Raw genomic sequence first — 21,436 nt, forward strand, 5'->3', positions numbered from 1 at the left:
TCTGGTTCATGGCTTGGGGGCAAGTCACATGCATGGACTAAAACAACAGCATACATTGCTACCGAAATCAAGTGGGGGATCCGAATTAGAAGTGTGAAATGCCGCCGCAAGTCGGCAATTTTAAAATTTACATATATATTACCCCGCGACATAAAAGACATGCACATGCATGGTTGCCTTAAAAGTCTTTTTCGTTTCGTTCATGGTCATTCGTGAGAAGACGTTTGTTGTTTTGGCGACCATAATTATCTGAAGTTCTCCGATGGCTGGTTTCCTGTTTTACTGAGACACGATACGTACTTTTTAAGCACTGTCGTCAAATTGCACCGATGCCATCTGCAATATGAACTCATCCATGCTTTTCTATTGGTCAAGCACAAGTGGAAAACTGAAGTGTTTAATTTCTAACTCCACAAGTATAATATAATTATATAGGCCACCTTTCAAACACTTCAGCCTAACTTCTCGTCTGCTTAGTTAAAGACAAGCAATGCTCGTGTACGAAAAACTTTCCTTCTTCTTAATTTGTGGATGGTTTCTCCGCTGTTTTGTCCTCGGGAATTTGCAATGGGTATGAATAATTGAATTTCTTTATTATAAATGACTTTTTAAAAGCTGACATATGTATACATAAAAGCGTTCGTGCATTAAGTTTATAACTGTATAATAACCTGCCCACTTCGCGCGGGTCTAGAGTTTTGGGTTCATACAATTTTCTAAAGCAGGGGCCGGTTGTTCGAAAGACGTTTAGCTAAACCACCGATTAAGCTAAACGCCTTTCGAACAACCGGCCCAGCTTTAGAAAATTGTATGAACCCAAAACTCTAGACGCGCGAGAAGCGAGCGGGTTATTACCTTTTCAGAATCGTATTATCGTATAACTAGCTATGAAATTTGAACTGGTAAGAGAACCGAAGACGTAGGCAATATAGAATTTTGAACCTTAGGCACTAAATATTAAGTAGATTTATTGAAAAATTGGAGTACTGCATGTATTGAAGTGTGTATTAGCTATAGTATATAGCCATGCCATAATAACTGTATATTGTAGACTATATCCGTATGTTTATTCATGCTCGTTACTGAATATACAATCAATATATAATTATGTACTCAATTTTGAACTGAATGGATCGACAAAGCTGCGACCCAATAATTAAATATCAGAATCTGCAAGATATTATTTGTTGGAATTACTACCAAAATATTGATCGGAAGTACCTCGTTAACTTCTGTTATATTTTTACTTATATATATATATTCCTCAAAACGTACAGGTGTTAATCGTCTTGATTGTTGCTACCCTGACTAGCATGCATGTAGCTACGTGTTTCAGGACAGGTTATATGCGAAATGAACTCCGCTGCATGTTATTCAAAAATGCATTGCATGTGAAAAATTTACTAAGCATAAGGAGAAAATAATTGTGCTAGTATAATTACAAATTGTTTTTGCGATTTTGGAGAAAACCAAACTGTTGTTGAAAAATACTTTCACGAACGCTTAACCTAGCCTAGACGATTTTCGCAATTTTTCAAAACTTTGCTTCATATGTAGTTATATGGGCGGCTTAAAATGATGCAACTTAATTGGTTCTTTTTCCTTCGAATATTTCCTACCTGAATTTTGTCGCTTCTGCTCGCATTTATAGACACAGCAGTTTCTTTGGAATTGGTTATTTATTTATTTATTGACTTGTCACTTATCGATCTCAGTCATGGAAGGAATCAGTTTTCAAGGAATTAAACAACTGGCAACTATTATCCGATTGAAAATTGAAAGATAATCGAAAAATAGTGAAGTCTAAGAAAGTATAAAAAGTTGTTCAAAATCGCTAATACAACCAGAAACTGTATTTTACGCTGCAGTTTGCTGTTTCCTTGTCATAACCGTAACTTTGTTTGATATAATATTTTTTTGTTTTCGTATTAGAGAAAATCATTACTCTTCCTGCGTCTCAATCTAGAATATATTGTGTGATTTTCTTTTGTAAATATATTTATACATAGTAAATATCTTGCAAGCTAATTGTTAGCTACTTCCTTTTTTCCAGCAAATTTCCTGCATGATATACAGTGTCAGTGAATCGAATTGACCTTACGCCTAATATGTTTACAGAAATGTCGGGGCAAAAACCAAAAACATACAAACAGGACAAATTGCAAAATTGGTTTGTAAAAATATTCCATAATAGACTTAACGGTTGATGATCTCGAGCTCGTGGTATAATTGTGAAATATGTATGTAATGCATAAATGAAAAGTACTATATGGCGAATGTTGGAATAATTTGGAAAAAATCCTTTTGTTTAGAGACCGACATTCGTAGTGGAATAACCCTAGAAGCGGATGACTGCTTCCTAAAACGATCACCTGGCTGCTTAAAAACAAATTGTATTAGTCAGTTTAGTCCCACAAAAGAAGGAGACTGCGATATTATTTCGATACGGCTGTGTCACAAATATCGAACTAAGGGAAAGCGTGTGGAAATATGTTGTTGTGAAGGCAAGTAGCTATTGTTATCTTCATTTTCAACATTTTGATTGGTCAAAAGTCTCTGAAGTGATCAGTCACTGATCAGTGAATATTACTTTATGATGCTTTTTTTCAAATAAGAAATTTGAAGTAATTATAAATTTTTATGAAATTGTGTTTATTCTTATTTGTAAACACCTCAAAATTTATACCAAAAAAATTACCTAGTCGCCTTTGCCTCAGTGACTTCGCCTTTCGCTCAGTGAATATACGCTTGTAACCACCTCGCGCCTTCGGCGGCAAATGGTTAAGTAGAATGAAATGGTAGATCGGACAACGTAGCAACCCATTGTCATCACTTTGTCAGAATGGAATGCAATACAATTTATATATAGAAATGGACGGATATGAAAACAACATGTGTCGAGGAGAGCTCTCGTCCGTTTGCGAAGTGAGAAGGAGCCAGGTGATTGTTCTACAAAAATACGATAGTTGATCTTTATTATTGAGAAATTCTTATTAGGAAATACAACTGAAAGTTTTTCATGTCATCGACTGGTCATTTAAATTTGATTTCGTTTCTGCAACAGGATATAAGATCATGATCATGATTATATGATTATCATTATCATTAACTTCTCAACGTTTTTACCGAGAAATATCGGACTGAGGTCTTTTTGAAAAGACCAAGCTCGAGGAGCGAGGTTTGTGCAAAAAGATCGACCGAGCAAGCGAGGTTATTTCTCTGGATTTCTCTGCTTTTTATCTCGTAATGGACAGTGGCGTAGCCAGTCTGACGATTTTTTCCCGCTATGTAAATTTCGAGTTATTATAATGATAATTAATGATAATGATAATGAAATTCTATTGTATGGAAAGCGTCACTTCCGGTGAAATGGAGCTCAGTGATTAGCTGAGAAGAATTTTCAGCGGCCCATTACTTTCCCGTAATGGACCGGCGTTATCGGTGATTCGTTACCAGTAGCGTAGCCAGTGCCACTACGCTAATATTTGGTGTTCACTGACTGTGAAAACAATAGATTTCTAAAGACATGAATAATTATCAACTTCATAATCATAAACATAATAATCATGAGCGTGATCATGGTTAAAATCATAATCATAAATCGTGAAACGTCTTGTAAATTGGATGTTGTTTTTGAATTGAGCCAAAATCGTGCGATAAAAGTATCAAAGCAAATATGCATGCACTTAAACTAGAGACATTTACCACGAAAGGAAATTATTTGTTTCGCAGGAAATGGTGACATCGGAATTCCACAATTGTTTTGGGAGATCGTCTTGGAATGAAAACCAGAAGGTCAAAACTTTTTATCTCTTTTGTAAACTTTATGTTGCCTAGGAAGAATTATTTTATGCCACCGTTTGAATTTAGGAATGTAAGATGAAAATATTTCATTCGGAATCGAAGAGAATTTGAGCTTATTTTCCGTAGCAAACAGGTGTAAAACGCTTTCATTCTAAGACTGGTTTACCGTTTGCAGTAATGTACAGCGGTATATATATATATATATAAGGTGTATTTGTTCTTTATATGACAACCGGGCAGCGGGCAACATATATATATATATATATATATAGTCAACTACAAGTAAAAATACGACTGGTTTGCTTTTGTTCAAGAAAGTGTTTATTGTTTTATCTTGTGTTGCATATTATTGATTTCCGGTTCTAGTGATTGTTGTTTTCTTATTGTATACTGTTGCCAGAGACGTGCCGGGCGGGAAGCGTATTCGAAGTATAAATATTAAAGCCCAACATAGTGCTTTCAGTAAAGCCATAAGAGACAATTAGACCATTTGAGAATAAAAAGAATATATTTGGTAGTAACGTTTCGTCTTAACGAAGTCTTTAAGTTAAGACGAAACGTTACTACCAAATATATTCTTTTTATTCTCAAATGGTCTATTGTCTCTTATGGCTTTACTGAAAGCACTATGTTGGGCTTTAATATTTATACTTCGAATAATTTTCTTATTGTCATGTATAGCATTTTTTCGTTATTATGTTTATATGCATGGCATACCTATTATGTTGCTTTTCGTTGTTGTTGTGTTGTTACATTTTACTAAATCATTGTTGTTCTTGTTTACAGGATCGCAAAGCGCCCACCTCTTCATTTATTTCGGAATTGCTTGCTCTTGTCAACTTAACTTTCCTTGATGAGCCGTGGAGGGAAAAAAACGGCAGTTCAGGTAACGTAAATAATATAATATTCTGAAAAATGTTCTCATATTATATACTGACAAAAAACACCCCAGATCTGCTTAGAGCTAGGATTGACTATTAATATAAGACTTTCAAGACATAAGATTTGAAGTTAGATAATCCTGCGCTTCCTTTTCTTTCAGAGATGGAAGTCTTCTTCGGAAATTTGTCTCATTTCTCCCAAAATGACTCAATACCGATCAAGTCTCTTTGGAATATTTGTGGAAGGCAGCCAAATTGTAAGCTATTTCCATTTTATGGCCACTTGCTACAGACATTAAGTGGCGAACGAGTCAGGGTTAATGAGTGTAATGTGATATTGACAAAATGCTAACAGACTTTATTATAACACAAGCGCCAGAAATGAGGTATGCTGCAATCTCATTGGTTGGCTACTAGACAGATATTAGCTCCTATCTGTCTAGTAGAGAAAGTAAACAAAATGGCCGAAAGATTTCGGGAGTTGAGTGAATTGAAATCCAAGCTTTTGTTGATAATAGCGCACCAAAATGCACCGAAAGGGCGACAAAGTTTGTGTGTATGATAAAACAGTCATTACGCGCCTCGTCGGCTATCAGCTCATAAACGACTCGAGTTCGCAGAATAACTGCTAAATATATGCAACTTACAAGCTCCATCCCAGCTCCTTCCACATGGTTTGGCCGATTTTTGTTTTTTGGGATAAAACCTGTTCAATATGACAGATAATCGGGAATAAAAGCGTGTCTTTGTCGAATTGATTTCTATAATTATGTACAGGGGTGGTCAGAAAAAAGTGGCCCCCAACGAAATGCGGCCCATTGTATCTTTTCACTATAAATGAAGGTAGTGCCAATAAATATTATGTGATTGAGCATATCTCTTTAGTTTTGGGAGCCAGATGATAAAGATTGTGATTATAAACTTCAGATTAATAATAGTAATTGCACTGAGTGCATGGAATGCAATTTTGTGTGAAATTAAACAATCATTTAAAAAATTAAACAAATTCAGAACGATTTACTGGCTGAAAGAACCATAAACGGTGTAAAATGTGAGTAATTTTGATCTGCTGTCAAGAAATTTTGCGGGGCATTTAAAAATTCAAAAAATAATAAAATTTTGTGCCATTTCCCCCTGTAATTTGATTAGATAGTTACACTGAAAAACTAAATCTGATTGGTTATTGCGGTACAGAGCTTTAATTAATCTTATTGGCTTATAAATGATGTGATTAATGCTCAAAAATAGTACGATTTGAGAAATAATTACACTATTTTTAACCAATCAGATTGCAAGAAAAACCCTATTGATTTCAAAATGAGTATAATAAAGAGAACAATGCATTTTGTAGCACTTTTCATAAAAATTCAAGATGGCGGTTTTCAAGCAGATATGCATGAAAATTATGTAATTGTTTGTCAAACATGTGTCTGATCCACACCAAACATTCAGAAATGCAAACTACAATTTAAACAATGAAATCACTAATCAACAAAATTTTATTTATGTGTTAAATTGTGCTTTAACGACTAAATGGCACAAAACACGAACTTTGGATGTTTCTATGTTAATGTGAATGCACTCAAAACCAACCTAATGAAGATTTATACCTACAAATCCTGCAATATAATCTACAATTTATTACCTTTTAAACCGCCCATACACAGTCCTTAAGTCCTTAAGCTGACTGTGTTCGGCCGGTGAACATTCTTTGCTTTACGCATTGTTTTTTAATTATATCATAACAAATGAAATTGAATATTCCAAAATTAGTCAGTTGAGTTTTTTAGGCCAGTTTGTATTGAATTATGTGTAATATCTTTATTACATAAGCGTGCGTCCAATCAAAAGCCGTGTATGGCATATTTTCACACGTGAAAAACATCGTACGTTCAATCAAATTGCATGAAATTAATTTACACAGTGAAATACGACCATGACCATTTTATAGGCACTGTGAAAAGAATTATCATCCGACAAGAGAACGTCACAGTAAACACTAGCCACCTGTGGTATGTAATTGTGAAAATTGTGATTCGATAGAATATTATATATATATATATATATATATATATATATAATTATATATATATATATATATATATATATATATATATATATATAGAATACTCGGAAACGTGCATGCAAATGTCTTTCGGCAGAAATCGAGGCTTCTCATTTGTGACTTCAGTATTCTCATTGTTGAAGTGTGGCTATATAGGAAATTTTTCTCAATTACATCATCGATATGCTTAATGGCTAATTACTTGATCTCTCTAGGGATTTATTCCCTCTTTCCTCTTCTGAAATCATAACACTGGAATACATAGCAAATGGACAACTCTTATCGTCACTAGAAGAAACAATATCTTTGTGTTTTTCTAACCAGCTGAAAAACGTCTCAAGAGAGCAGGTAAGGAATTCACAGAAAAGTTAGGCTAGAATTATAAGAATTTTTATATCAAATCAGGATCAAGTTAAAAGCTATGCTATAGTTACGTAAAAAAGAGTACACGCAAAGAGTTATCTCTATAAAAAATAAACTAGTCATTTGTTTTTGTGATTGTCTCAAACCTTCAGGTGAAATGCTTGTTTTTGGATGGAGATGAATGGAGCAATGAGACTATGAGTGTGGGCCCAGTTAATGAAGATAATATTACGTGTTTGACAAATCACTTATCAAGTTTTACAATGGTTATTTTACCAAAAACAGGCGAGGTAGAACAACGTTTATATAAACGTTTTGAGAGCACCCGTTCTGTTTTTTTGGCTTCTTCGTCACCATATATATTTAATTTAGATAAGCGCTTCCAACAAAAAGGCATTGGATATGATCTATTATATTGGAACTGGACTATCACTGGCTGGCCTTTTGTTCTCGTGTGTTATCTATGCTGTCTTGTTGTAAGTATACTGTCTTTATTTCTCCAGTTAACTGACAGAGTGTGTTTAGAAGCAGCAAACTTTTGCAAGGGTTGGCTCTTTTAAAGAAGTATTTCAGACATGATATGAATATTCATTTTCTATTGATGATTCATTGATAAACTTGTTGGTTTTGAGACTAAATCGTATTCGAAAATTCAATTTTGATGCATCTTAAAATTTCAGCAAAGATCTCAACATTTTGACGACTAGTCGTCATTTGGTACACTTCAACTTGCAGATCGCATTGGGATTGACACAGATTGTTTTCCTTGTCGGAGGTACTGCCACAGAAGATGAGGTAATGGTCTACTTACACTGTGCGACTTGTCGTATACGATTCGTACCCTGGCGTATGTGAACGTATAAACACACGTACAAATGTGATACTTTAAATTCTAACCGGAACAAAATTGAATGAAGATTGTGGCATAGGCACTCTTTTGCATTCGTCAGAATGATAATTGCGTACAACTTATCGTGTGGTCTAAATAGGCCATAAGACGTTTATGGTGCATAATTAAGCTCTTAATTTATTTTGACATAGCTGAAGAAAACTGCTGAAAACAGCGAGGTGTGGAGGGGGAAATGAGTCATGGAACACGTCAGGCTTTCACCCCCTTTACTATATATATATATAATATCGAAACACAATACGAACCAATCTCGCATCCGTCATTCTATTAATGTATTTGCTTTTAGCTAAATCATACTAACTTCAATTCTCACAGGTCGCTTGCAAGGTTGTGGCCATCTTGGTTCATTATTTTTCTCTGGCCTCTTTTGTATGGATGCTTCTTGAAGCTGTGATGCTTTATTTAAAGCTAATCTCTGTGTACAGTGGAGAGTTTGTGAGAATGAGAAATTTCATGATGTTTGGTTGGGGTAAGTGCCACGTATTGATGTAGACATCAATCATCTTTTGTGTCAATCGTGAAACTGCGGCTATTTTTTTAATCATTGTGTTGAAATGTGCATGCTAAAGATGTGCAAGGTCCATAGCAACTCTATTATGGAACATTTAAAGTAACGATTTTATTACGTGCTAACTATCAATATCATCGTGTCGTTTCAAATTAATTAATGCACAATTTTATTTCTAAATATTTTTTTTCCCAATGATTTTATCTCCCGTTGGATCTCATATGCCATCCAATAAGCATATGTGGATATTTTGTTTAATGTTTAACTACTGAAATAAGCTTATAACATTAATTCCATTCACAGGATTCCCTTTGATATTTGTTGGTTTTACTGCCGGAATAAAAATTGACAAATATGGTACCGAGCAATGGTAAATTTAAACTTCTTTCTTGTCGTTCGTCATCGTCCACATCTAACGATTTATGTTAAACGAGCGCTAAAATGCTAGACGAACTAATTTATGATCTCGATTTGTGAAGCATAACCGTCTTGTTTCCAATGCTGTCATTCCGCTTTTTTAAGAAAGCTAAGATAGATGCACATACGACATTTTCCTCGTGCTTGTGAATTGTACGTGTCTTTCGTATTGACACTTGCGAAGTTAGATACACTGTAAAATTTTGCCCATGCATATAATTGTTCTTTTTTTGGATATCTTACAGAGAGTTGAAAAATGTAGGGATTATGTAGCGACTAATTTAAATCAAGTTATGTTGAGGTCCTTATACAGACAGAACAACTTCATTCTTTTACATGCAGGTGTTGGATGTCTTATGAAGATGGTCTCTTTTGGGTTTTCTTTGCACCAGTGATAATAATAGCTTCGGTAAGTATTAACACACTTTTTGAAAATGGGCCTAAAACGATTAATTGATCACGAATTATTCAACTCTAGACTAGCAATATTCGATTATCAGATCCTTTTATGTCGGGAAATTAGGTTCGGAAATCCTTGAACAGAGGGGGAGAAGTCATAAAATATATTTTCATGTATTTTTTCCGAATGGCAACACCATCTCCATTCGCACAGCATTTTCCTCGTGTCTTGACGTGCCTAACAAGAAAAAAAACTGCAATCGGTGACTCTATCAGAGGAAAGTCAGAAAACATAGTTATTGACGATAAAAAATATAAAAAAAACATTAAGAAGCGATGAGTCAACGATCAGCTCAAATTTCAATTCATTAAAGGTAACCCTGGTGGTTGTTATCGCTGTGGCTCGTGTAGTGTTTCGTCTTTCGAAGGCCGAAGTTACCGATACCAAGAAGAGAATAATGTAAGTCTTCTTATTGCATATTCATGAAATGGCATTGTGACATTTGACCACAAGCAAGCTAATAACTCGTTATAGTTTTGTTATATGTTTGCATGATGACATAGTGGCTTGTTCTGTTCATGAAAATAGTTCCTGGATTCATTATCTTTCCTACAGCACTGCAGCTCGAGGTGTTATGATGTTATTCCCAACTCTTGGTCTCTCCTGGGCTTTTTGTGTTATCGCTCTCTACAGCGATGTCATGGCATGGCGCTATCTCTTCGCAATTTTTGCATCACTGCAGGTAACACACAACAAAAAACACACAACAAAAAACACATAACAAAAAACACACAACAAAAAACTTTTTCGTATTATTGGTCATTATTTTCTCTTTGGTCAGTTCCACCACTGACTGTAGGTTACCTGCATGTTCATTTTTAAACTAGAATAACTGAAAAAATATTTAAAAGTTATTTTATATTGATAATGAAAAATTGAATTTCAATGCTTAATTCTCGCTAGGGATTTCTCATCTTCCTCGTCTATGGAGTTTGTAATAGAGAGGTGAGTAACAGTTGTGTTTATCACATACTTTTATTGCTAATCTGTGCATAAAATGATAGATTAAATGGTACGTTTACAAATAGCAATTCATCAAGCCAAATGATATACATTTAAGCACGTTATTTACGTGACGAATGTTAACCTGTGTTTATATGTCCTCAAGGGAGACCCCAACCATTAGTTTTTTAAGCTATTGGATTCGCTTTGATTGGACTTATATCATACACATGCAGTGGTATCAACAACACGCACTAAAGTTCTAAAACTGATGTTAATTGATAATACAGCGTTGTTGACAAGCACAGACAATTTTAAGTTGATTTTTTTGCAGATTCGCATAGCAGTTGGTCGGAAAATGGGCTACGAAGTTCACCCTTCCTCTTCCACAACATAGGGTATAGGTATTATTTATGTTAAAATATAGTTTAATGTTTTGCAATTGGATAAAAATATGTTGGCTATTAGCTACCACTGGTTGTATATAAGTTTGCATGATAACTTTTTAGTCTGTTCTTATAATTACTGTAGGCCTTACACTATAAAGTATTTCAACTATTTTCAACATTCGCTAAGCTCTGAAAATAATTCCGAAATATATAATTCTGATATTATTCTATACATTAAATTACGCATTTATTTCAGGCGGCAAAAGTATCTCCAGTTAAAGAACAATGATTAAGTATTAAACCGTATTATAATAACTATTAAAATGTATACGCTTTAAAGTAGATTTCGCAGTATAAAACACTTGTTTATTCCATGCTGTTAGAGATAAAACGGTCGTGCATGCTGTAAATATGTACATGTTTTTACGTTCATTTCATTTTAATTTATCATAGTGCACGAATTAATAAATAAACTTTTAGTATAAATTAATCTAATTTAATGTCAAGTGTGACAGCAATGCATCCAAGCTGCAAGATTTAAATTTGTAAAATAAACTGCTATATATTGTTGAGATTGTATACAGCTGCTTTTAGATAAATAAAAGCTCCTAACATATTTTATGTTTATTTAATATCAGAAACTTTATGGATCATCACTGTGCATCGCTAGCCGCGAAAAACCCCTTGTTTAGACGGGGGGCATGCATATCTAGATATTCTATAATATCCTATAAACTGCATAGAACAAATGGAATTAACAAATATGTTGTTTGAACTGCATCAATGAAATAATCGGTTAAAATGAATTAATAATTTATTTCGTGCTTTTATGAAAGAAGAGTGATTTTCATCCCATTGCTCGTCATAGTGAATTTTAAAATCCGTTTCATTCAAAGTGGTTTTAACTTGTAACAGTAAATTCATGAAATCATGACTTCGTTTTTTATGACGTAACTACCAAAAGGTATATATGAAATAACGTATTCAAAGACTAGCCAGCTGCAATATCTATGTCACACTTCGATGTGTGTGAGTGACACATTGAACAATTTAAGTCGTTAGTATTGCTATATCCGTTATCTTTGGGATTATAATGATCCCATCTGGAATATAAACCCCTATCATCGTTTCCTTATTGGCTAAGCACAAGAGAATTGCACTATACTCTTTTTATCTTGTGTTTTTACACATTGGACTTACCGTCTACATAAGGACAAGCAATGCTCGCTCATGAAAACCTTTTATATTTCTTAATTGCTGGTTGGCTTCTCTGCTGTTTATCTGGTCTAAAGGTATATGTATTTAATAGTATTTTCTTGTCAGTATTGTAACCACAGTTATTTACTTATTTTCACAAAAATATCAACGCTTAATTGGCTCCGGTATCTAGGACAATATTAGGGACCTTAAGATGTACAAAATCTACGACGCGGAAATGACATGAAGCAGCCGCTATTGTTATACGAATCTAGTTTTAATCCGTTTTAATTGCTGCCTTCAATACGGCTCTGACTTTGTTTACCAAACCCAAACGAAGTCTATAATTTTTATTCCTGTTGTGAAATTGCGGAAATAACAACAGTATTACTTCACGTCCGCGTCGTAGATTTGGTGCATCTGAAGGTCCCCAATATAGGCAGTATAGAAAACACACTTACTCGAAAGGAATTTTCGAAGTTTTAGAAACTACAGCTGCATGCCTATCGTTCCTTAAGCACTCGATGCTTAAAGTTTAAAACGACAAACGTCGGCGAATCAGCTGTTTAACGACAGTTAGAATACTACTTTTATGAGTCCTTAGCACGTTTTAAATAAAATATAGATTGATTCGATAATAACTGCTTAAAATATAAACAAAATATATATTTACTTTTTGGCTTTGTTTTACTAATATAACTTTTATAGTAGGATAAAAGCCCTTCTGTCGAAACATCGATAGTATATATTTTTGCCATGCAGTTATAATGGCCAATAAACCTATATTTGTTTGTTCTATATATGAGGAGGTCGCCTTTCCAATATGTTATTGATGCTAAACATGCAAAATGCACAAAATGTATTCCAATGCAATGCTCATTTATAATTTTTTAATTTTGAATAATTCGGACGGACAATTGTTTAAAATATTTCAAATCCAACCGACGGCAAACAACGCTAGTTCTCATGCACTGAGGGCAATGCAGAATAAGCATTTATTTGTATATCAGAATCTACGTTGATATGATCGAAACTGTAATAAAGTCGTTAATACAATGGATCGTCCATAAACTCATTAATACTAATTTTGATCGGAAAAAGTGCAGGTGTATGAATATATTAACAGAGTAAACTAAGGCCTAGGTCAAACGTCGCTCATCTCATGCCCCGAACCTAATGCAAATAAGCTGAAACAAAGACTTTAATTCATTTGCATTAGGCTCGGTGCTTGAAAAGAGCGACGTTTGACCTATAGGCCCAAGTAGCAGGTTATGATATTTAGGTTCACCTGCCAGTCGACTCGTGTAGCAGGTGAATAAAATTAAATGCAATATTTTTACAGGTAGGAAGTAAATCCAAAGACAAAAGATGTAAAAGAGGTTTGTGGAAAACCAGGGGGGTTTGCGACTAATGCAAATGTATTAGACAAAATATCACAAAGACAAAAATTTAAATGCGAAATTCCTCAGTTAAATAACCGTCCCTTAATTTCTGGCATTTTGAACGAACCTTGTTTATTGACGTTAACATTAAACTATCAATGATATAAATGAACTGTATCTGACAAAATTGGATCGTCTGAAGTCCGAACAAACCTTAATACAGTAATTTAGTTAAGCATAATATTATATAAAAACCAAGGACTTTCATATAAAGTTACAAAAATTTGGTAAAATTAACAATATCTTTTTTGCGATTCTAGTTTCCCTCCATTACAATACTTCTCTTTGCTTGACATTGGAAGAGGCGAAAAACTATTGCTCAAAACATAACAACACGTTGTTTGAATTCGATGAAGACGAAGAGTTATCTAATTCAAACAATGCAAACAGATTCCGCCAAAGAATTTTGAAAGCATGTAAAATAGACAAGGGTGTTGACGTTATGCAGAATCAAAACTCTTGTAATAATAATACTTGGTGTCGATGGGCAAGTGAAAAGAAGATTTTAAGAAATATTTTGCAGAGTAACAACTCCTCTTTCACCATTTGTCCTGAGAATAGGGCAAAAAGTAAGATCGAATTATGCATATGCATGCGTTTCTTTGTTGATTGCTTCAGTAGTCTTTCTTCCTTCCTTTCTTTCAAATCCCTTAAAATATGTTAGTGAAAGAAAATAGCGTTTTTAAAAGTAGCTGGGCCTTACTGTTTATCACTTTATGTCCATTGAACTAAATTTAGCTACCATGAAAATTTGTGTTGTGTTTTTTTTTTTGGTGTCTTAAAAAACTATAATATAATCTATATGCTATAATTTTCAGAATCATCGTACAAAAGTCTTTCAAAGCAAACCCCCTCTGATAATCGTCTACCGTTCATTTGCGGAAGCGAAATCTTGCATAAGGTGCGAATAATAGTTGTTTATATTTTATTACGATACAACAGGACTTAAAGTTTAGCTATATGTTTTTTAGCAGCGACATGAAGTGCCAGTTGCTTTACAAACGAATTATTTTTGTGGTACAGAGATTTGCATCTACTTGGTAATTTACATTACCATGCATCACTGAAATAATAAACAAAGTGATTGTTAATTGATATAAATTAAATATATAAAATATATCAACTTTGTGAATCTAGTCAAATAATGAAATAGAAGATAACATCGTGCAAGGGCATTCAACTCTACTGACAAAGGCAAATTTAAAAAAACAATGTTTACTATAAAAACTTGCCATATAAAGCTTAAAAGAACACATGTTTTGTAGGAAATGCTGCAATCCTATTTCCGTAATGAACAACTTGGTGAGACGGGTTCGAAAGCTGGAAATCAACCATTTATTGACCTAAAACCAGCCAGAAAATTAATAGCTCTACGCAATTTTACGAAGAAAATGATCGAACTTGTCAACTCAACTTGCTCTGACGAGTCGCTCAGGGCAGAGAATGCACGTCGTTCGAGTATGTGACAGATTTCATTGATTTTTATCAGTTAATAGAAATCCTAAGAATTTTCTTGCTGTATCACGAACTACAGTATATTAGTCTTGAATGTTGTTTGCAGACCATAGTCAAGAATAAGTTCATGCAAATATTCATGCAACTTTCGTCTCCAAATGGTTTACGAGCACACATGCACGTATATATTATATATAATAAATAACCTACTATTAACTCAGATCCTTTGGTCTAATGTCTTTAAAACGACGGGAAACCTGTTGAATCAACGAAAATTGCCATTGGTATGAAGCTTATATGACTGTCCCTTTTTCCTCTTCTATAGAAATGGAAATCACCGTATGGAACTCGTTTGAACGCGGAGGATGGAAGAAGACTGGAATAATGCCGTTTAAATCAATTAGAAAGCTTTGTCAAGGAATTCGGAGAAATTGTGAGTAATATCTATATTAAAACTTTTTATCCCGTCACACTATAATACACTGATTTCAATGGAGATGACTGACTAAGTTATCCGCTACAGCAGATATTTTGAACGATATAGGTACTGTGAAACGGATTATCCATCGATTAAGGAATGTTTCAGTCAGCGTGGACAATCTGTGGTACGTATGTATTGCTATATGACCAAAACCAGAAAAATCGCGAAAAATCCAGGATATCACAATTTCTTTTTTTGTTTTTCTTCAAGCAAATTTCATTTGTGTAATTTAGGACATCGTCCCCGCTTACCGTTTCTGAAATCATAACCTTGGATTATATTGCAAATGGACAACTGTTATCAGCACTTGACAATGAAACAATATCTTTGAGCTTCTCCAACACGATAAAGAATGTTCTTAAGGAACAGGTAAAGAGAAAGATTAGTATTACAAGTGTTTATCTAAGTGTTTGCATTGTAGATCTATACCTAAGTGTTTGCATTGTAGATTTATATCTAAGTGTTTGCATTGTAGATTTATATCTAAGTGTTTGCCTTGTAACTTATCTAAGTGTTTGCATCGTAGCTTTATATCTAAGTGTTTGCATTGTAGATTTATATCTAAATGTTTGCATTGTAGATTTATATCTAAGTGTTTGCCTTGTAGCTTTATATCTGTGTTTGCATTGCAGGAACGCGGTGTTTTAAGTAATAAGCTGTTTATGCATGTCTTATTTCAAAACTTTGTAAAACATATATTTTTTATGTGTGATAATAACTTTTTTCTGAGATTATTCTTACCCAGTGAACTTAAAGTGACCTGGACCGATGACTCGGTCGCCATTTTGAAGCCAATTTGAGGCCGAATTGGCACCATTTCCAGACAATTTCTATTGTTTTCACGCTGCCAAAAACATTGGAAGGGAGCAGCACTGGTGCCCAATTCTACTTCAAAGATGGCGGCTAGATAACCTTACGAAATTATCGTCTCAGTCTTTATAGAGTTCATTTTTCTAAACAAAAATTCCATCTACCAGGAAAGAATTCTGGACAAAAGTTTATTTATTATTGTTTCAACCTTTCAGGTCAAATGCTTATTTTTGGATGGTGAAAAATGGAGCGATAAAAATATGAGTGTTGGTCCCGTCTATGAAGAAAATATTACATGCTTGGCTCGTCATTTAACAAGCTTCACAATGGTTATTCTTCCAAAAACGGACAAGGTAGATCGTGAAGGAACAGGTTTTTTAAGTGGTCTCTCTTTTTTGTATTGTATAATTACTCGCTTACATGTTATTTATTTTAGATTGGGACTTCTGATGAAAAGGCATTAGATATACTTTATTATATCGGGTCTGGGCTGTCACTGGCCGCTCTATTGTTTTCGTGTATTATCTATGTTGTTCTGTAGTAAGTATATTTATACAGTCCTCATGTTTATCTCAGCTGATCGACTGAAGGCCGTGCATGGACACCGCGGGAATTGGTATACACTTACTACTTTGCCGCAACTCTCGATACTTAGGCTACAAACTTGGCGAGAAAAAAATGTATAAATACTCAAAAAAAAACATGTCTGGCACAAGATATTTAAAGCTTGCACACGGCAAAAACGAATCGCTTAAATCAATAACCTTGTGGATAGTTTAAGCCTCAAAATGGCCATTTCACAGCTTTCAGATAGTTGTGATGAGCTGTCAATGGCGGTGCAATGCTCAGTGGCAAGAGCATTGCACCGGCATCGCAAAAGCGTAGGATCGATTCCTGCCGGAGGATCGACCTAGGGCTAAATATAGTTACTCACTTTTCCATCAAGTGTTCCTGCCTTGAATTTAAAGTGTGTATAACTCCACTAGAAATTAAGACCCTTTTAACCTCTAGAATTTACCTGCATCGAGTGAAGCGCCAAAAATCATAATTGATTTGCGATAATGATTATTTTAATTTCGTTGTATTTTCAAATTTTAGCAAAGATCTGAAGATTTTGACCACCAGTCGTCACTTGGTACATTTCAACTTGCAGATTGCATTAGGATTGACCCAATTGGTTTTTCTCGTCGGGGGGGTTGCCACAGAGAATGAGGTAAGAGGTTCATGATCCTAATTCATGCATTTATTAAAGAAAGTTGAAACAAAAACATGGCAAGCTGTGCAAAGAAAGGCTTGAAAACTCTTTAGTTTCTATATAGAACTGTTATAATCCCAGAAATCTTATTTCCAGGCGAACTGCTCCTTCAGATCTGTACCCCACTGCCGAAGCTATAATAGAGTCATTCTATTCGGGTTTTATACCCCTGCCTACAATCCAAACCCAAATCAGTTAATATAGGCGCATGGTCTAAACTCATATTTTCTTCAATTTCGACAGGTCGCTTGCAAGGTTGCGGCGATTTTAGTGCATTATTTTTCTCTGGCTTCTTTTGTATGGATATTTCTTGAAGCTGTGATGCTTTATTTAAAGCTAATCTCTGTGTACAGTGGAGAGTTTGTGAGAATGAAAAATTTCATGATATTTGGTTGGGGTAAGTGTATTTATATTTATGACTGTATGTTGAATGCTAACTTCTAAAGGTCTGTAAAGTCTGTAAAAACTACTATTAGTACTATTGAAATCCATTACATCCTGGTAGGTGCAAAAATTTGTTGCATTAGCCAGTAAAATTTCGTTTTATGCACTTTGAAGGAAGATCTTGTAAACCATCCAGTAAGAGTTTTTTGATATTTCACAAAAAGTGTCGACTAATTTAATTCACAGGATTTCCTTTGATATTTGTTGGCTTTACCGCGGGAATAAAAACGAACATGTATGGAACAGAAGAATGGTAAATGAAAGTATAAAACTTTTTCCTTAACAATGGCAAACCGCAAACGAGTATTAAATCATTGCTATAAAAACTCTATAGCCTACAGCTGGATTAAGAGGGTGGCGTGTATATAGCTAGTTTACGCATAAACAACTGAAAAATCAAAGCAGAGAAGAAAATCCTTTAGATATTAACGTATTCCTGGTTTGCATATGACGTCATAATTAGTAATTTCTCACCATCTTGGTTGATTCTACAATGTTTACTTCTGCTTTTCAAGAGAACAAACTGCGTTGTTTTACTTTTTCCTTGTTTATTTTGCAACCGCTTATCATCTCTGTTGTATTATTGGGCGGGTATTAAAATATACGGCAACGACGAAAAATTCTTTGTGCACATGTGTTGAAAAATCAACTAAGATGGCGGCAATTGCGAATCACCTATAGACGCCATGGAACAGAAACACCGTCTGAGATTGTGCCTATACATGTACCCCACAGGCCCATATCACCTGGTAACACATGTTGAGGCATATATTTTGAGAGAGATGAATTGATGCAGTGTAATTTAAACATAACTCCGATAGGAATAATAACAGAATAGCATCAAATAAGTTAATCAAGCTCTTTTGGATCTTTTTTTCAGTATTTAGTCTCGGAATGATCAACTCACATGTTTAACTTCGTTTTTCCACAGGTGCTGGATATCTTACGAAAATGACTTTACCTGGGTTTTCTTGGCGCCAGCGATAATAGTAGTAACGGTAAGTATGTCTCTACTCAATGAATGGAACCTGCCTTCAAAGATGGGTTTGGATTTTAAAAAGGGTCAAATATAGTACAAAAGATTGATAAGAATAATCATGGCGATAAGCCTTTTACGATATTTTATAATGGAAACAAAGGGAGAAATTAACCTCCTAAAATATATCTTCATCTTTGCCGAATAGTCACGTCGTTAATCATTTGCGTTTTTTGTCTTGCATGATGTGAATAAACATGAATTTGCTGATTGTATGAAATACTTCCAGTAAATTTTTAGCTATCAGCTCAAAAACAATTGAGATAGAGTTTTTCTTCATTACAGGTAACCCTAGTTGTTGTTATCGCCGTGGCTCGTGTAGTGTTTCGTCTTTCGAAGTCGAAATGTACTGATACCAAGAAAAGGATAATGTAAGTTTTGTAATATTGGCTCACATACAAGTTCAATAAGAATTCAATAATGGGATGATGGGCTTTAATTTTTATCACAAGTTTCTGGCTGTGATATTGGATATGTATGCATGTGTGTGACTGAGCAAATACCATAATATTCAAATATGTAATTAGTTTTTTCGTAAAGCTCTGCAGCCCGAGGTGTTATGATATTATTTCCAACTCTTGGTCTCTCCTGGGCTTTCTGTGTCATTGCATTCCACAGCGATGACTTGGTGTGGCGCTATCTCTTCACAATATTCGCATCACTGCAGGTAACACACATCACACTAATTGTTTACTAATTGTTAATTGAGTGCTCTAATTTTAGAGTGGATCCCACCCCCTAAAATATGAGGTAGAGCTAACAAATCTGCAAAAATGAGCAAAACGGAAAGAGAGGTTTTAAATCACTAGTATTCATTCATTCCAGAGAATATATCCCAAAGAAAAATATTCTTTGTAAACTAAAAAGCGTATGCGTCGCAATTTCATTGCACTTGCTAATGATATGACATAATTATTCTGTTAATCTATACTAGTAGAAATAAGTTGTTGTGTGTTTGTGACAATACAAAACACAATTTAATGATGCTTCAACGTTCAGAGCCTCGTTTCTTCACTTCAGGGATTTCTTATATTTCTCCTCTATGGGGTTTGCAACAGAGAGGTGGGTACCCATGATCGGCGTGATGATAGTTTACATCTGTTATAAGTGTTTTTATTCCTCGGAATCCATTTCTCTACACTGTGAGTTTCGGGCATTATATAAGACATCCGTTTACACACAGCGATTTATCAGCCCCAAATGATAAGTCAGTGATATATTTTACTGCAGATTCGTGTCGCAATTGGTCGGAGAATCGGTCCCAACGTCACCTCCTCCTATTCCACGTAATAGGGCAGGTATAAATTGTACTTATTCATGAAAACATGTTCTTTAATCTTTGGCATCAACCAAGACGTTAATCCTGTAGACTTTGTGTACTCATATATACTGAACTCTTTAGAGTTGTCCAGAATTTTTCTCTCTGTTTCGGTTGTAGGTTCATTTTTCAGCTAATTCTTACACTCAAAATTTTTGACGTAAAAAAAAACTGAATGTTAATACATTATCTCAATAAATTAAATTTTTAAGGCCCACACAGATCGGACGCGATTTGGCAACGCGGCGTGATTTTTCAAAGTTTTTCATTCTCACTTTAACGATAACATATTTTGACTGCTCTGTCATCCACAGATTCCTAATTTGGTTTCCAGGAATTAATTCATGTTCTTCTGAAAACTCGCGTCGCGTTGCCGCATCGCATCCGGTCTGTGTCGACCTTTAATGTCTCTTACGCGTCCGACAACTCCATATACACCTAACTGTAAAATCTGAACCACTTTAAAGCCCGCCACACACGAGAGCTATCAGCTGAGCTTACAAGCTCGTGCGAGGCAGTTATCTCAGCCTGAAAACCATTCGCACACGTGAGAAACTTGGCTCTCGAGGCGAATTACTCACGAAAAACTATCCGCACACGAGAGTAACTTGCTGAGCTAACAACCACGCGTGATCTTTAGCTCAGCAAATGGTTTATGTGTGTGCATGACGGGTCTAAGGAATATTGAAGACAAAGAAAAAAGTCTCTTTTCAAAAACGTCTTTTGTACTACTAAATAATAATATAAGTAATATGAACCGCATTACCAGACGCTTTAATCTTGTGTAATTTTAATAAACATCTAAAGTAATATGTTGGTTAAATTTCATGGCCGTAGGAACCACGGGGCCCCTGAAAATTCAAATTTCTCCGCAAATCTTGAAGCGTTGCACAGTGCACACGTTTTGAGTTTCCAATTATTACTATAGTCTAAAGGTATGGCGCAGAGAAAGTTTGAGTCTTTCTTTGCCCCAACTAGTACTCTTTTACAAAACTCTGAAGATCCAGATACCGGAAATGAATTTGGTAAGTTCATAACAGTGACCTGAGCTAGAGTTACCTCGTATGCATGCACACAATTTAATCGGCTGCATTTTGGGATGAAGCATTTTTTTTTTGGGGGGGGGGTAAGTTTCTTTTGTTAATTGAAAATCCATCTTTTTCTTTACAACACTCAACCTCGCCAAGTCGGAGATCTTAATCACCTGGTATATATGGCAATCCCAAAACGCTATCTCCAACCAAATGAAAGCATGCAGT

At 34.8% G+C, this 21,436-nt stretch overlaps 2 protein-coding genes across 5 annotated transcripts in view; both read left to right on the forward strand.

The window, feature by feature from the left end:
- The window catches only part of LOC114516767 (adhesion G-protein coupled receptor D1-like), a 33,292-nt gene extending 31,152 nt beyond the window's left edge, over window positions 1-2,140 (forward strand). The window contains exon 21 of the mRNA XM_028536336.1: window positions 2,119-2,140. The gene's annotated coding sequence lies outside the window, so the exon portion shown is untranslated. The remainder of the gene's footprint in view (window positions 1-2,118) is intronic.
- Window positions 2,141-2,887: 747 nt separating this feature from the next.
- Window positions 2,888-20,394, forward strand: LOC114516766 (adhesion G-protein coupled receptor D1-like). 4 transcript variants are annotated; one of them, XM_028536333.1, is made up of 18 exons: window positions 2,888-2,940; window positions 3,733-3,795; window positions 4,591-4,690; window positions 4,847-4,942; window positions 6,637-6,697; window positions 6,966-7,098; window positions 7,266-7,403; window positions 7,486-7,589; window positions 7,794-7,908; window positions 8,339-8,492; window positions 8,835-8,901; window positions 9,291-9,357; window positions 9,722-9,807; window positions 9,964-10,090; window positions 10,312-10,353; window positions 10,685-10,748; window positions 13,279-13,315; window positions 13,639-13,690. In XM_028536333.1, exons 1-16 carry the CDS (start codon window positions 2,893-2,895, stop codon window positions 10,745-10,747), a joined length of 1,464 nt encoding a protein of 487 aa, XP_028392134.1. In that variant the 5' UTR covers window positions 2,888-2,892; the 3' UTR covers window position 10,748; window positions 13,279-13,315; window positions 13,639-13,690. The 4 variants fall into 4 exon arrangements, with proteins under 4 accessions (XP_028392134.1, XP_028392130.1, XP_028392133.1 ...); XM_028536329.1 differs by lacking the exons at window positions 2,888-2,940; window positions 3,733-3,795; window positions 4,591-4,690; ... (11 more) ...; window positions 10,312-10,353; window positions 10,685-10,748 and adding exons at window positions 11,826-12,031; window positions 14,197-14,279; window positions 14,644-14,836; ... (11 more) ...; window positions 19,880-19,921; window positions 20,090-20,394 and having other exon boundaries at window positions 13,639-13,947; XM_028536332.1 differs by lacking the exons at window positions 2,888-2,940; window positions 3,733-3,795; window positions 4,591-4,690; ... (11 more) ...; window positions 10,312-10,353; window positions 10,685-10,748 and adding exons at window positions 11,826-12,031; window positions 14,197-14,279; window positions 14,644-14,836; ... (11 more) ...; window positions 19,880-19,921; window positions 20,090-20,394 and having other exon boundaries at window positions 13,639-13,947.
- The last annotated feature ends 1,042 nt before the right edge of the window (window positions 20,395-21,436 follow it).

The sequence above is a fragment of the Dendronephthya gigantea genome, unplaced genomic scaffold (assembly GCF_004324835.1).
Source record: "Dendronephthya gigantea isolate DGI-Jeju-01 unplaced genomic scaffold, DenGig_1.0 000006F, whole genome shotgun sequence".
Lineage (NCBI taxonomy): Eukaryota > Metazoa > Cnidaria > Anthozoa > Malacalcyonacea > Nephtheidae > Dendronephthya > Dendronephthya gigantea.